We start from the raw sequence: 16,918 nt of genomic DNA, 5'->3' as shown, positions 1-16,918 counted from the left end.
AAATCTGCACTATCTTCAACAATGCAACAAATGGTGTTTTCCCACATGTAACCTTTCGGTTGGAGATCTAGTTCTGATCACCAACGAAAATACTTCACCCTGCATTGGAAGTATAGAGTTGTAACCCAGGTTTATCCGGATTCTGACAATTTAGTCAGAGTTGTAGATATACATAGTGTTAATGGTTCACTAAACAGACCTATACATAAATTATGTTTTTTTACCAATTTTTAAAGATTAACATAAAATTTATTATTTAAATAAATAAGTAGATAATTTAAATAATGAAATTTTCAATATATATTGTTTATTACATTTTGTTATTATTGTGATTTCATGTTATAATTGTAATCTTATGTTATGATTTAATCTGTTGATTAATATAATATTGTTACAAGCTAGATGCATATCAATGTAAATACATCACGTTGATATTACTCTACACTTTTAAACTATTTACAGACTGGCTATTATGCTACATACATGTACAAGCACACACAACATGCATACATTCATACATACAACACAAACATGTACGTACATACAACATATATGTATGCTCATTGTAGCAGATTATCGATCCTAATCAGAAAATATTCTGATATTTACGTAATATTTATTTTAGTGGATTGTTGATCCCAATCGGAAAATATTTCTGATATTATGCAATATTTATGCATTATTTACTCTACACTTTCATTAAGGACTCATGAACAACACTTTTAAAGAAATCCTAATATCTACTTGAATTAGGTGAAACATGTGAAACTTTTTGTCACATGCAGCCATTGTCGTATTGACAAATTTGAAGTTTTTCTGTACTTTAAGGTGGAAATATTTTTTATCTCCTATTTAGCACCAGTGAAATCTACCTCTGCCTTCCAGTGTGCTGAAAGGGATTTTTTTTTTGCTGCAACATTTTTGTTTTAGAATTTGCATGTACTATTTCCCAATAAAAGTTCAACATTTATTTTGAATTACATTTCTGAGAGGAATTAAATTTTAAGTTTTTTAGTTTTGCTTTATGCTTGACAAAAAATATTTACAAACTAAGCCCACCATGGCCTCCTTGTACAAGTTTTAGGAAGAAAATCTGTGGGAAGTGTGACCCCCAGGCAGTTTGCACTCTGAATTATTTGTGTAATATTTTCAGATACTGAGAAACCTCCTAGAGGTATAAATTGAATGAATTAAAGTTTTTGTAAAGTTGCATAATATAACCTAGTTTTGATACTACAGTTTCTTTTCGTTTTCTGTTTAGCCTCTGGAACTGCCGTAAGGTATTCCTTCAGAGGATGAATGAGAATGATATGTGTGAATATAAATGAAGTGTATGTAGTCTTGTACAGTCTCAGGATGACCACTCCTGAGATGTATGGTTAATTGAAACCCAACCACCAAAGAACACCAGTAGTTGGGATACAAGACTAACAAACCAAACATTAGCTAAACTTGAAAATCACATATTTCTGCATGCTGTAGTCAACAATTTTTTTCCTTTTTGAATAGTCACAAGTTATCTGTCATAGGCTATAATGAACAAGGAAGTTGATATATAAATCTACACAATAATCTTAGCAAAAATGTTATATATAATCTATAACATTAAGATAAGGTAAGGTATAAGGTATAGTTCTAGGTATAGAACCTAGTTAAGGTATAGTCCTAGTTAGAGAGGGTAGGAGTAAAACATAATTGCAGTAAAAAAATGTTATTAATTTTCTGAAACAGTACAAAAATATATTATAATATACAGGAAAGTTTGTAGTTAGAATAAATTTTTTTAAGATTTCATGTAGTTATTATCATCATATTTACAGAAAATAGCAACATCATGAGCCAATTACTTCCATGAACAGAACCAGCAGAGAAGGAGTATGATTTCAATAGCTTTTTTCCTAAAAAAAAAAAAAGTAGTAACCAATAAACACAACACAGATAAAACCAGAATGAATATAAAAAAATAGAAAATATGTCAAGTATGTTTTATGTTATATTAATGAACAAAAGGTATTGTACAATACAGTTAAAACTGTTGAAATGTAATTTTGGGTTTAATAAACAACACTTATTGTTAATTTATGTATAATAGAATATAATTAACAATAGAGTTGTAAATAAAATTTACACAAAATAATATTACAATGCAAACATTGTTACGTAAGTAGTCAGTATTATTCATATCCAATGTTGAATATATAATCATTAATAAGAATATTTAAAACCTAGTGGCGAAGGATTATTAAAATAATATTTGATTAAAGGAGTCTACTCTGCAATTTTTGTGAGCTTATAAATAACTTAACATTTATAAATTTTTTTTTACTTAACACTTGTAACGTGTAGAGTAATACTTTTTATGCATTTATTTACATAACATTATTTTGTGTTTGGTGATGTTGAAATTTTATCTTTTTACGCAGTTTTTGTTGTGAAAATGTAAAAAGAATTTGTTTGAATGGCTAAAGGGAAACCAAATAAATCTCTGATCAGAGCAGCATCATAAAATACAGAATTAATTATAAAATAAAAAACAGATGTGATTATAATCCTTATTAATTATTTAAAATACAAAACATGGAATAATGTATTGGAAAATGCAAGAAGGTATATCAAACATAAAAAATACCTACAAAATAAATCACAATTCAGATGTTAATAAAAAGGATTCAAGTCTAAATTTATATACATATTGAAACGCAGAAAATTCATTTTTTTTCATTTTTAATTTAGTATTATCTAAAAATTAATCTACACTAATATTATTTCTGTAAAAAATATCCCCCTTTTGAGATTTAGGTAAACTGGTGGAATGACTTTTTAAAATAGTTTGTTAATTTATTAAAAATAACAGACATAATAAGGATCTCTCTTTAGGTCAAGATAATGTATTGATTTCTATGTCGAGTATTGTTTACCTTTCTTATCTTCATACTTTTATTATATGATGATGTGATTCAGAATAACTCCTATGTCAAAACTTATTGTACTGGTACTTTTAAATTTCTGTTAGTCATTATATAATGTTAAGTCAACACCCCTCCCTTTATTTGAGTCATGCATTATCTGGCCTTCTTCTTATTTACGTGTCAACTACTTAACTTTTAATTTTATTTATCTATTTCCTGTTTTCAGTAAATTGAGGTTCTTGCAAAGGACATTCACTTGATTGTTGATCTGTTCATTTATGATCATTTTATTGTTACTTTTTAATTTGAAGATTTTAAAATGTTTAAATATATTCATTCTTCTTCCTTTAGTACAATTATGAATTAATTTCATTGATTCTTACCATTTCATTGGGGTATTCTTTTATCAAATAAGTTGCATAATTAGAATCTTGTTTTTCATTTTTAGAAAATCTCATGTCTTCATTATATCTTAATTTTATTTTCCTTCTCGTTTGTCCAATGTACGTTGCATTGCATTTACATTTTATTTTGCATACACCGTTACTGTTATAAATATCTTTTTCTTCTATATTACTATTAAAAATCTTTTTTAATGTATTATTTGTATTTATAGCCATTTTTATATTATATTTACTGAAGAATTGTTTAATTGGATAAATTTATTTTCCCATAAATGTTAATTTACTCCATTTAAAGATTTCTTTATCGTTTGTTATTCTAATTTCAGTTCTATTTTTATTCATTTTTCTGGTCAGTTCTTTTTATACCCATTATTTTCTGCTATATGAAAAATACTGTTTAACTCTTTTTATATGCTGGTTTCTTTAATGATATTTTATGTACCCTATCTATCAAGTATCTAAAAACTGCTAATTTATGCTCAATTGGGCGATTCAAATCATAAGCTATCATGTTATCTGTATAAGTATCTTTTCGTTTGTTTAGTTTCTAAAATTTTCTAAAATCTTTATAGCTTCTTTTAATGGTATAGCGGATATAAATTTTCTGTCAAATGATACAATTCTGCAGTCTTCTGTTATTCTTACATTTTTTAATTTTTCTACTACTTCGAGTGAATTTTTTACAATATATTTGTTTTTCAATATTCCCATGTCTTTTAATATATTTGTTAAATATTTTGCTAATTTATATGCTGGTACATTAGTTAAATTTATTATAGATCTTATTGGTAAATTGATGTATTAGAACACAGGTCAAAATTTAACCTATGTTCTAATAAATGGTTTATTCAGATTCATAATACTGGTTAATTCATGTTAATGTACTTGTAATCATTTTCTTTAATTAGATTTTTTAATAATTTCTTTCTGATATATTTCCATTTTATTTTTATTTTCTGTTGTACATTATGTTTTATTTATAAAATATTTTGTTTTCTTTACGTTTTCCTATATGGAATTACTCTGAAACGCATCAAATATAATAAAAGATTGAAGCTAAGAAAGGTAAATAATACTAAACAAAAAAATCATAGTGTTCTTAGCACAAATATAATTATTATTATCTTAAAAACAAAAATTTTAATGTGTTGAATTACACAAAAACAGTTATGTTGTCTGATTTAAATAGAGGTGATATTAATTGTTTTAGAAACATAACATTTTATTTATTTATTTTATTATAAGTAGAGGCATATTTATAGTTAATATAAACAAGTAGAAAAGTTAAAACGTTTTAGTTTACTATATATCAATCTAGATGATTCATATTATGGACCAAATGCAGAATTGTTCTGAGTGTATGGGATCTGTATAAACATGTCATAATATAGTTACTTTATACAATATTATATGTTAAGTAGGCATATGTAAAAAAAAAAAAAATACTAAATAAATTATATAAAAGTTCACATGAAACTTAATATTTTCAAGAAATACAAACATAAATGTTAATAATTTGGATTACAGTATGCCTCATTAGATTTATCAGGAAATCAAAACAATAAGAAATGATTTTGATTGGGTAAAATACCTTAATCCACTAAAGTAAAGACATTGATTACTGGGGTTTGCACCAATTTCTAGTTAGAAACCAAAGTTATAAAATTTTAGTGGTATACTCTGATTTGCATCAATAGTAGCACTTTGTAATTAGTATAATAGGCATCTATAAACACGATGTATCATTAAAATGCTTATAGAAGATTGATTTATTAACATTAAATATAATTTTAAATTAAAAATATATACTAGTTTCATCAAGAACTAGTAAGAGCTGGGCTATAATAGTTTTCTCATAGATATCTTGTGTATGTTGAAAGGTACAGTAAAAAGTAAAAGTATTAAAGATGAAAGTTAATTAAAGTTTAAAGCATGTATTTAAGTTATTACTACAAATTTATCTTGAATACCATACCACTTTCAATATCACCACCACAGAGTTTGTACTGGATCTTGGATTTCCGTTTTGAGCTCGGCACATAACCAGGAATGTAAATGCTTGGTGACTCCAATTTTCCAGTGGATAAAAGCCGGCTGAAGTCTTGTTCCAGGTTATTAGCAGCCGGACCTAAAATTAACAATGCTTTTGTATAATCACTAATCCTTACTAAAAAGTAATTTTAACTAACAATTGCTTTTTGTGAACAAGAAAGAATATTAGGATGGTTACTATTTGAAATGAACAGAAAAATAGGCAAAATATTTTAGTGGTCAAATTTTATACTTTTAAGAGGAGTATTATTTTAATGGTAATAAAACCTCTCATTTTAAAATGGATATAGGAATATTTTTAAAGCATTTAAGTTATGATAATTTACTGCTTTACAAACAACATGAACACACTAAGTTACTAAATGTGATGAGATTATATTTGATTTTACCTAAATAATCATCTGCTTTGTGAATACTAATGTGGTTACCAGAAAAACAAGCCTCTAACTTTGGTATTAACTGATTTTATTTACCTACATTATTGAGCTGAATAACCTCATTGACTGCTTAAAAATATCTGACTATTTTTTCCAATTGCCAGTTGAAAAATGTATCTCTTAAATGTGGGAAATTCCAATGATTTATTTTATTTGAAGAATATATATAATATTAAAGACAAGAATAATTAAAACAGATTAAAAAGCTTATATTCACAGTTATAATCTCTCTGGTTTACACAGGAACCATCTCACTACTTAACCAATTTTCATAAAAATGTAATATCATGTATGTGCAAGTCACCAGAAGAAATTTCTTACAGCCCTTTTTTTCCACAGATAGTTGGCAAAATAGAGATTAATGTGTATATAATTTGTTACTAACAAAATTTTACCCAAAATTGCAAAAAAATGGGTTACCAAAATTTTAATTCTAACTAATCAAATATTATCTATTTATTAATTTAGAAAAGTATTCTAACTATTTAAAACTTTTAAAAATATTCTAATGTTTTTGTTGCTGCTGCACTTTGATAAAATTAATTTATTAGCACTTCCTTTTTCCTGTTTAGCTTCCGGTAACTACCGTTTAGATAATTCTTCAGAGGATGAATGAGGATGATATGTATGAGTATAAATGAAGTGTAGTCTTGTACATTCTCAGTTCGACCATTCCTGAGATGTGTGGTTAATTGAAACCCAACCACCAAAGAACACTGGTATCCACGATCTAGTATTCAAATCCGTGTAAAAATATCTGGCTTTACTAGGACTTGAACGCTGTAACTCTCGACTTCCAAATCAGCTGATTTGGGAAGATGCGTTAACCACTAGACCAACCCGGTGGGTCATTTAATAGCACTGTAAGGATTAATCTTTCCTAATACTAAACTAATGCATTCCAAATTGAAATGTAAATAACCATTATTATGCACAATGCATGAATAAAATCACATGAATTACTATTTTTTCAAATTAAATGATGGCATTTGTAAGTTAATTCACATCTGTAATTTATTGGTCTGATCTGACTTTGCTAGAGTTCAGACTTAAAGTATTTATTTTTATAACTGCTCGAAAGTACAGTAGGTTTTGAGTTTATTTTTCATACTGACAAAAAATAGTTTATACTTTTACAGAATTTTGTAGTACAATGTTGTTATATACGCAATAAATATAAAAAAAAAAAAATTAGATACGTTTTTCTTTATTATGTTAATTGTAACTCTATATACTCGTGTGATTTTTGCTTTTATAAAATAATGGTTAACTTTGAATAAGATCAACAAACTTAAGATTTAAATAAGCAAAGAAGTAGATTCATTTGGTAAAGGTTACATTTATTTTTAAAGAAATTTATTAAAGATTTATTACCTTTAAAGTGAAGGTATAGTTGTATACAAACACCACCATTAAGAATCTTTGTTTTCCTATTATCTATTGTTAGAAACCACTCTGGAATTCCCATTACTTCATGTATTTCTTCAATAAACGAAGTTCTGTTTAATTAAAAAAAATATACATTATACTTTCAGAAAACATATAACAAGTATTAATAAAATTACAGAAAATACTCATGTGTAAAATATCAATTGTAAATATTAATTAAAAAAATATGTACTTTTATTATTCACCGATTATTATAATAAGCATCAATTCTTTGTTTTTTATTCTTATTATGATTTATAAAATTATAATTTTAATTAAATAGAGAGAAAGAAATAATTTTTCACAGCAAAAAAAAAAAGCTAAAATAACAAAGAACTAAAAGAACATAGTCCCTAACAAAAATTAAGTTATACTAACCTAGAGTTAATTAATAAGAGAAGGTATTGTTTGTTTTAAATACATATTTCTTTTATAAGTATAGAAGGATTTTAAATTGTTTAAAAATATTTTGATAAGATGCACTTGTTTAATAATCATCATTACAAACAAACATGCATATGCTTATACTACAATGATTTGATTTACTACACATATACTACAGTATGCAACAATCAGTTTGTAACTAGCCTAACTCACTTTAAATGTAGTCCTTTATAACTAATATTATATTACATTTATTACTAACAATCTAATCTATAATATTTATTGTTTGTGTGAACAAATACCAGATTTTTAAGCTAAGGAATCTTTTCTATAAGTCATTAGGAAATGTTAATCAAGTTACCTTTAGTTACTAAAAGAACTTAAAGGATTACTGTAATACATTTCAGTATTGATGGAGTTGATGGTACTGAGTTGATTCCTGAAGATTTTCAGTGTTGACCGTCAATAAAACGAGATATGCTGGTTTTGAAAAATTAGACTGCTCTGCTATTCATTCTCATAGGAGAAGGTGAATAAAATTGCTTCATAGCAGTAGCTTACTAAGAAAAGGGACTATCACTTCTAGTTCCAGGTTTACTCATTCAGATTTGGCATCCCTTTTAAACCCATACTTTATTTATTCTTTTTAGTTTAACTAATTTTTCCCTATTTTTCCTGAACACTTCTGTTAGAAAAACTATCTCAAATTTCAGTATTCTAACTACAGAGAAGTGAGAAATTTATTTTGATGAGTGAGTTTATTCATTTATACAACGGCTATTCGGAAAGTAACTTCTGATTTTCATTAAAAAACACAAATTGTTAAAAAAACAATATTTTATATAGATTATAGCTACATTCTTTAGCTATTTTTCTACATAATTGGTGTAAAAATTAAGGTACTTGTCATATCTGTAAACAAGTTTTTGAATACTCTCGTCATAAAACTTTGCTGCCTGTGAATTAAGCCAGGTAGTAACACCGTTTTTCCAAGTTAATTTGATATAAACATATCAAGTAAAGTCAAAGTAGATAATTGTATTGTTTAAAGTAATAAATAAATGTAAAATTATAGAAAAATTAAGCAGTAAAGCTGTGCAGGTTTTATGATATAAAAGCTTGGTTATTAAAACTTACACAATAAATTTTGGAGTCTTTCTGATGTTTACATATTTTATAATATCTTTATCCGGTTCAATATTTGCACAAGCAAATCTTCTGCTACCAAAATCTTTATCAAGTATAACAATTGATCTTCCCAATGCAGATACATCACCTTCTGTTAAAAAAAATCATAAACACAATATATTAGCATTAACAGTAATGTATGTAATGTAGGTAGGATAAGTGAAAATTAATTCTATTGATCTATCTGGAGCATTTAGTGCATATTCATGGAACACAGTAACTTCTACTTTTTGCCCTTCTGCTTTGAAGTTTGTACATATCCCTTGAATCTCCAAATTAATTCTGGATGTTTTAGTACCTGGTCAAGTAACCAACTTCATTTCTTTATATAATTTTGTCACACATTTCTTTCCTCTCCTATTAATCTTAAAACCTCTTTATTTTGAATTTTCTTAAAGAAAGTATAAAACAACTCACTTTCAAAATATATACAATTTGGGTTAGCCCATCTTTTTAGAGCTAATTATGCAACTCTTTGTCACTGTATTGCAGCTGGCACTGTTGTAAACCCATTTACTTAAGCGTTAATATGTAATGAAAAATATTTTTAACATGCCACATAATAGAAGTGTAATATCTATTTCAAACATCTATCCATGTAACACACCAATCATATAGATTTTTGAGAATAAAGTAGGTACCTTATTTCTCTGTTTTAAATATGTAGAGATGCAGACAGTATTTTTGGAAGTTTCTTCCATACTTTATAGGCACATTCCTCTTATCAAAATAATGAAAAATGCCTAAAAAGCATAGAAACACTTTGCTTTCAAATTAGTTAGTCAAAGATTTCACCTAGATTTCTGCTTTAAAGATTAATTAATGCTATATAAATAGATAAATTTTAATAAATTAATTAATTAAAGATACTAAATCTTATACACAAATTACTGAGCTAAGTCAGTGTTTTTTTTTTATAGAATCTTACATGAAGATTGAGTCTTAGAACTATATCACCAATAATTTCAAAGGAACTGCAAAACCCAAAAAACTGGAATCGAAAAGTACATTTTTTTAGTTGATTTGAGTGTCTTTCTAAAACTGTCACTATTGTCTGTAGCTGGTGCGTTTCAGACTAGCTCTATTCTCAAAACTATTTTTAACATTAAGTTTTCCTGTGTTGGAATGGCCTCTTTTGCTTTAATGGTTTTACATTTTCTTGAGACTAATCCTTCTGATTCTTTATTTTAACAATTTAAAATTTTTAAATATAACATCAGATCAAGTGTTTATTTGTTCATTAATTATTTCCTGTCTTTTTAACTTTAGCTTGATCATATCTAATGTATTATATTTCAATATGAAAATATTCAAGCTAAAGTTGAAAGGACAGGAGATACTCAATGAACAAATAAACATTCAATCCAATGTAATATCTAAAAATTTTAAACTGTTATAATAAAGAAACAGAAGGATTAGTTTCAAGAAACTGTAAAACTGTTAAAGCAGGAGGAACAAAGCAGAAGAGAAAAGTGGCCATGACAGTAGGGATGGGAAGTGGGAGAAGCTTTAAATCGCTACTTATTCAATGATTCCAACACAGGAAGACTTGGTGTTAAAAGTAGCTTTTTGAATGGAGATACTTCGAACGTATCAACTACGGTTGTTAAGAGCGACAATGCTTGGAAGGGCAGACAAACACTCGAATCAATTATGATATTCCTAGTGGAAATATTAAATATGCAAAACATTTATTTAGATTTGGTGAAAATTTACTTCGTTAAATTGCCAATAAGCAAATAAAACTTTGTAAAGAATTAAACTGAGAAGATTTGTGTAATTAAAGTCAATAAAAACTGAATAAGATTTTTTAAATCCATTTTTGCTGAAAAATAAGCATATAAAAAAATTTTGAATACCTTTCATGATAAAAGAGTGAAAACCTGAAAAGTTTTCCTATTATAAGTATTTAATTTTTATTTATCTTTAGGTGTATTGTTTAATAGGTAAGAGCACTCGTCTACATAATTATTGGTCTATATTCGATTTAAAACCACACCATATGTTAACTTTTTGAACACTGTTGTGATGAACTCACTACAATTGTATTAAAGTTCAATCCAAAATAAAAGTGTGAAGAGTATGTAATTTATTAGTGATTTTGGTATATTACTTATCAGAACTATTATTTTTTTAATCTTAAAATCATTGTACTGATTTGCGAATAGTATTCAATGATGAAGCAAAATTTACACATAAGTCAAATTAGGTAATTGTATTGTTTAAAGTAATAAATAAATGTAAAGTTATGGAGAAATTAAGCAGTAAAGCTTTGCAGTTTTTATGATATAAAAACTTGGTTATTAAAACTTACACAATAAATTTTGGAGTCTTTCTGATGTTTACATATTTTATAATCATTATAAGAAACAATCATATTTGGAAAATGGCAAATCTCATGCAAAGTAACCAATCTCTGTGGCAGAGTGGTAGCATCTCTGCCTTTCATCTAAGGGTCCTGGTTCAAATCGTGGTTAGGCATGGCATCTTTCACACACTAAAAAATTCCACTTCCATATTTCCACTTCAAGCTTCTCTGTAAACTTCTGTGGTGAATTAATTTTAAAAAAAAAACAAATTCAAAAATCATTTTTTCAATAAACATCTGCTGCAATATACTAGCAAATGTTCTGATTTTGGGTATCATGTCTATTGGGAAGGAGGGGTGCCTGTATAAGTTTTCTTCAAAATCAGCTTTGTTAGCTTTTTTAGGCTGACCCACCCTTTGATATTGTGAACAAAAACCATGCAATTCCAAGTGCCAATTCATTTTGATTGTTATATAACTCAGCATCTTAAACAACAGAACTTTTCCCTCATTTAAATCTTTAAATTTCTTTGTTTGTGTATGCTCAGAGATTCACAATGAAAATTAATTTCCACTGAATTATCACACAGAATCATTTTTGCTGCTCAAGAACGTTGGAAAAGACAGTAAACTCCTTAAATTGTCATGCTGAAAAGTGCATGACAATGGAGTGGATATTTTGAGCAACTTATTTTATATTATCACTACAGTTTAATAATCAAATGGTATAAATATAAATAATTTAAATAATAATTTGGTTTCTTTTCAAAAATTGTTTTGAGAGAAATAGGTCTATCTATCACTGATATGATTTTAACTCATCATTTATAAAGCAAGATTTTCAGAAGTTTTTGTTTTGTTTTCAATAAAATTGCATTTTTTAAATTTATTTGGTTTTTATTGATTTTAAATAGATCAATTTCTCAGAATTAAGTTCTCTACAAATTTTGTCTTAAAATTTTAATTGGTTATTAGAGATTTTCAAACTAAACCAAAAAAAAAGTATGCTTTTGACATACTTTAAGTATGCTTAAGTTTTATAGTTTACAATTTTCTTGGAACCTATTGGAGATACAGTTCTGGAATCCATTTTTTCCAATGTAAAAATGCATATAAAACTACTAATTTTGCTTCATTATTTGTGTCCACTATTAGTATTATTTGACCTTTAGGGCACAAATCTGAGTGAAATCTTTTGTTTGCTATTACCTGAAAACAAAATGTTTATAAGCACTTTTTTAATTATTTAGATTACAGAAATGTAGCTTTAAAATTTGACAAAGAATTCTTAAAACACTTAGTAAATGCTATAAATAGCTGTGTTTCTATTCTATTTTTAAAGAATAAACAAAGAGAATTAAATTACAATGTAAACTGACTCTTGTTTTACAGATATGTTATGAAAAATGTACTAACTGTTAATTAAAAAATAACATTAAATCAAAAAATATTCAAATGTAATATAAATATTTTAATATAATATTTAAATTATAATATTTATTATATTACAATATAATAAGTAAACATGTTTGTTACTTTTTGTTCAATATGTAAACAGACATAATGACTAGCAGAATGATTATTCAATGAAGCTATTTTTCAGGATAATCTCTGGCTACATTTTGTTACTTGTCCCATCCTTCTGTGAGCTTTTTTATTTAAATAGTAAATACACCATGTCTGAGCCATTTTTCACCTGCTCATTGTTGTTGAACTTTGTGTCCTGTAAAAGAATACAGCATGGGATATATGGAGACTTCTGGAATACTCAAAAGAAATAAATAAATAACATAAAACAATTCCTTGCATTTAAAGGCCACAGATTATAATTCTGAACTAGTTTATTTTTAAAAAAAATGTTTGTATCACTATACTCTCATTTCCTTTAAATGTGGAAGTAAAAGAAAAAAACACACAGTTATAAAAATTTATAGATAAAATGCTTAAAATTATTTATAACAATAAAGGTTGTTGTTTGAGGTACGATTAACATGAGTATCATCGTAAAAGGAAAATTTACAAAGGTCACATAGCTTTTCGTGAGGAGTTTTTTTTTTGTAAATGTATTCTTTAATCATAAGATTATATTAAAAGAAAACAAAGTTTGTTACGTTTATGTGGTTCTCTATGAGTTCTTATCATAGATTCAATTCTAAGATGATCAAATGTAAAATGGTATAATCTTTTTATAAGTATCACAATACAAATAATATGAAAGAACTATAAAAATATTACCTAGAGGAAAATTTGGATCGGAAAATACACTTCGTTTGCCACCTAAATCAATTGGACCAAGTCTTCCTGAAACATCACCAACATAACACCTTAGAGGATGATCTGGTCCACATTCTTGCCTATACAGCTCACCCTATAAAGTATAAAAATAAAAACTTAAGTTATAATTTATATTAAAAATACCTTTAAAATCTATTTGAATGTATAAATGTATAGACATGTTCACAAGTAGATTAAGTTAAAATTCAACAGCTTTTACATGTTAATAAACCAGAGCTTCCATACTGCATATTTGTGACTTAGCACAATTTCATTTAAAAGAATCTTCAATTCCACCTTCCCCTTCCACTTTGCTTATAGTCACTTGTATGAAATATGACAAGTAAAATAAGAGAACAGAATAAAACCTATTAAGGTACAGTTAGGTTTGTAATAAACTCTGAAGTAAAAAGTATATGTGCTGATAGTATAAGGTCAGTACTAATTCTTTAGTTTCACTATGATAACAATCCTGGCAATCTCTTCTTTAAAAATATTTTGATGGTAGTCTACTGCAAGTCTGATTTTTTAGAGTAAATTTGTTTGCAAATTGTTGGAAAAACAAAAACTCTCAACAAATTACAAAAATCAGTTAATAAATCTTAAGATATACTGTACAAATTACATTCATACAAACTGAACAATGAATATAAGTTGAATCCAAAAATAACCAGAATCTGTATCTGATGCGTAATATGGATGCAGTCACAAATTCTGCTGTCAATTGCAGCAACCTTACAGTAAATTCTGTTGCAGTCTACCAATTTTGTTATTACTTTTTATTTTTAATAGATATTCTATATTGATTTTCAACTACAAATAAGAATGTAGATGTGATTTATGTATATGTGGTTATAGACAAAATTAATTTTGCATAAGTAATTTTGAAAATTCTACAAAATTTGTAAAATTCTAATATTTAATACAATTTATAGAATTTGTAAGTAATATGAAGAGTCCTACTGCTATAAGATGTGCTCAAGAAGCATTCATTTATTATATGAATGCTGCATTGAACAAAATGGCTGTCATATCAAACAATTATTTTCAGTGTATACTAATACTTGTAATTATAAATAAGTATTCTGATAATAAATCATTTTGAGGTAGTTAGTTGTTAATGTAATTTAAAATTTTTCAAATTTAATCTTTTATTTTGTTTTATCTGGATCAGTAATTAAATCTGTTTTGAGAATTTTTCAAGATTACAATAAAATTTATTGTCCTGTTCAAAACTATATGTTATATTATGAATTAAAGTGAAATCTCTGAAACTTATGTTGTTTTCTATTGAATTTACTTACAATATTTAAGTAGAATTTGATTACTAGAAAAATCTTGTTAATATTTATTATTTGTTGCAATATAACAAAATGGATATTATGTGTGTTAAATTTTCCACTAAGATGAAACGTTGACCTATCACTAAATATAATATGATTAAGAAAGTCACCATCTTCATGCTGCAACATTTTGATTGCTAAGACAGCAGCGTAGTCGGTAGGCTTCAAAGACTGGAGTAGCTGTAAATGGTATGGAAGCGTATGTAAGTGTTTTCTTAAAATATACACTTTGTTCACCAGCATTGATACTTCATGGCTGGCTGTTTAACAGATTTTTTAGGACTACACAGGAAAGACTCCCTGATACATTAAAAATTCTCTTCATGCACCCTTGATCATCTTTTCATTTACACAGATGTTGGGTCATTTCAAACAGATTACAGCAATGATGACTGTTATAGTCACCTGAAGAATCATAATTAAATTTTATATGAAACATACATTGAACTGTAACCACAAATTCACATTTAGCAAACTGCAGAACATAGAAGGCTTTCTGTTCAGGAGTTGCCATATTTGCTAGTGGCACTGTAAAGCCCATGTGTGAAACCATGTGTTATGCCCATGTGTGAAACTAAAACTGTCTTTATTGCTCTTTGAGTCAATGCCAAACACCTCATTCTACAGATATTATAACAAAACTCCAAAATTCTTTTTTGTGCACCAGATATAATAATACTCAAAATTAAACATAATAATTAACATATTTATTTTATTGATTATTAATAACAATAACAATTGTCAAATCAAAATTAGTCACTACGCATCAAATGCGCAGTCATAAGGTTTCATAAATACATAGCAGTAAGGTCTCTTTACAATTAAGTTGAAATCACTTAAAACAATATTAGATTAACAGAACTCTCCGACTGATAAGTATTTCAGTCTCCAGATCATCTTCAGTTTTGATTTTTTAAAAATAATAATTAACACAAACATTATGCAGTAGGCTTGCCTGTTATTTAAAAAAAAATTGTAACTGATCATGATCTCAAAAAAAAAGAAAAGTTGGTAGCAAAGTAAATAAACACTTGTCCTATTATGTAAGCTGTGAATACAGACTAGTTATGTTTAACAGTTTTATTACTACTACTGATAGATTTATACTTAAAATTAAATGAAAATGACAAAGCACACGGTACTTACATTGAGAGGATCAGCTAGCTGGGTAAAATAAGGATTCCAGATATAACCACCAGCTGTACATCTAGTGTCTTGAATTTTGACTGTGGCATCCACACTAACTGGATTGACATATATTGCCCAATTGTGATTTCTGGTCTGTAAAATAAAGAACAAAAAACTAGACCAATAAAAGCTGTTGAATTTATTTGTGTAAGTAATATATATATTTATATATATATACACACGAGGGTCGTTCAATAAGTCCTCAGAAAATCCAAGAGATGGCGCTTGTAGTATCGAAAATGGTTTCCTTTAGTAAGCATAATTTGTCGCTAGAGTGCAGTTAAAGTTTCAGCTGTATCCATCAAGTGGGTTCATTGTCATAGTTGATTGAGGCAATACGCTATTGTTCATTTAGAAAAATGGAAAAAGAGTGGTGATTAAACATTTATATTTAAAAGGATTAATACCAAAAGAGATCAAAGCTGAGTTGAATGAAGTTCATGGCACATCTGCTCCTGTGTTTGGAACTGTTTACAATTGGGTAAATGAGTTTAAACGTGGCCATACATCCACAAAAGATGAACATCATATGGGATGTCCAGTGGAAGTGACCACCCCGGAAATGATTGACAAAATTCATGATGTGGTTTTGAGTGATTAGTGAATCAAAGTGCGTGAAATAGTTGAGGTCACATGCATATCGCAAGGTATAGTGTTTATAATTTTGCATGAAAAATTGGGTGTGAAAAAAATTTTGGCAAGATGGGCGCTGTGTTTGCTCTCAGTGGAGAATAAATGCAATCGTGTGGTTGACTCTGAAGCTGTTTTGGCCTTTTTCCTTTGCAATCCTGATGAATTTCTCCATGAATACACAACTGCAGATGAAACATAGATACATTACTACACTCCAGAGACAAAGGAATAGTCAAAACGGTGGGTTTTTGAAGGTGAATGGATTCCGAAGAAGGCGAAGAAAGTGAAATCGCCTGGCAAGGTGATGGCCATGATTTTTTGGGATGCACGTGGTATCATCTAAGCTGATTACTTGGAAAAAGGATAAACA

The 16,918-nt window shown here is 27.4% G+C and overlaps 1 protein-coding gene across 2 annotated transcripts in view; it reads right to left on the bottom strand.

The window, feature by feature from the left end:
* Nucleotides 1-1,695: 1,695 nt before the first annotated feature.
* Rsod (superoxide dismutase family protein Rsod) overlaps nt 1,696-16,918 on the bottom strand; it is a 73,871-nt gene continuing 58,648 nt past the window's right edge. For both annotated transcript variants that reach the window (XM_075381846.1, XM_075381837.1), the window contains 6 exons: nt 15,874-16,008; nt 13,346-13,478; nt 8,752-8,893; nt 7,177-7,301; nt 5,289-5,441; nt 1,696-1,898 (listed from right to left, as the gene is read on the bottom strand). In XM_075381846.1, coding sequence (XP_075237961.1) covers nt 1,792-1,898; nt 5,289-5,441; nt 7,177-7,301; nt 8,752-8,893; nt 13,346-13,478; nt 15,874-16,008 — 795 coding nt within the window. In that variant the 3' untranslated portion in view covers nt 1,696-1,791. The remainder of the gene's footprint in view (nt 1,899-5,288; nt 5,442-7,176; nt 7,302-8,751; nt 8,894-13,345; nt 13,479-15,873; nt 16,009-16,918) is intronic.

Source organism: Lycorma delicatula, chromosome 1, assembly GCF_047948215.1.
Source record: "Lycorma delicatula isolate Av1 chromosome 1, ASM4794821v1, whole genome shotgun sequence".
NCBI classification, from domain to species: domain Eukaryota; kingdom Metazoa; phylum Arthropoda; class Insecta; order Hemiptera; family Fulgoridae; genus Lycorma; species Lycorma delicatula.
Note: the sequence above shows the minus strand (reverse complement) of the source record. Positions and strands in the feature narration are given on the sequence as shown.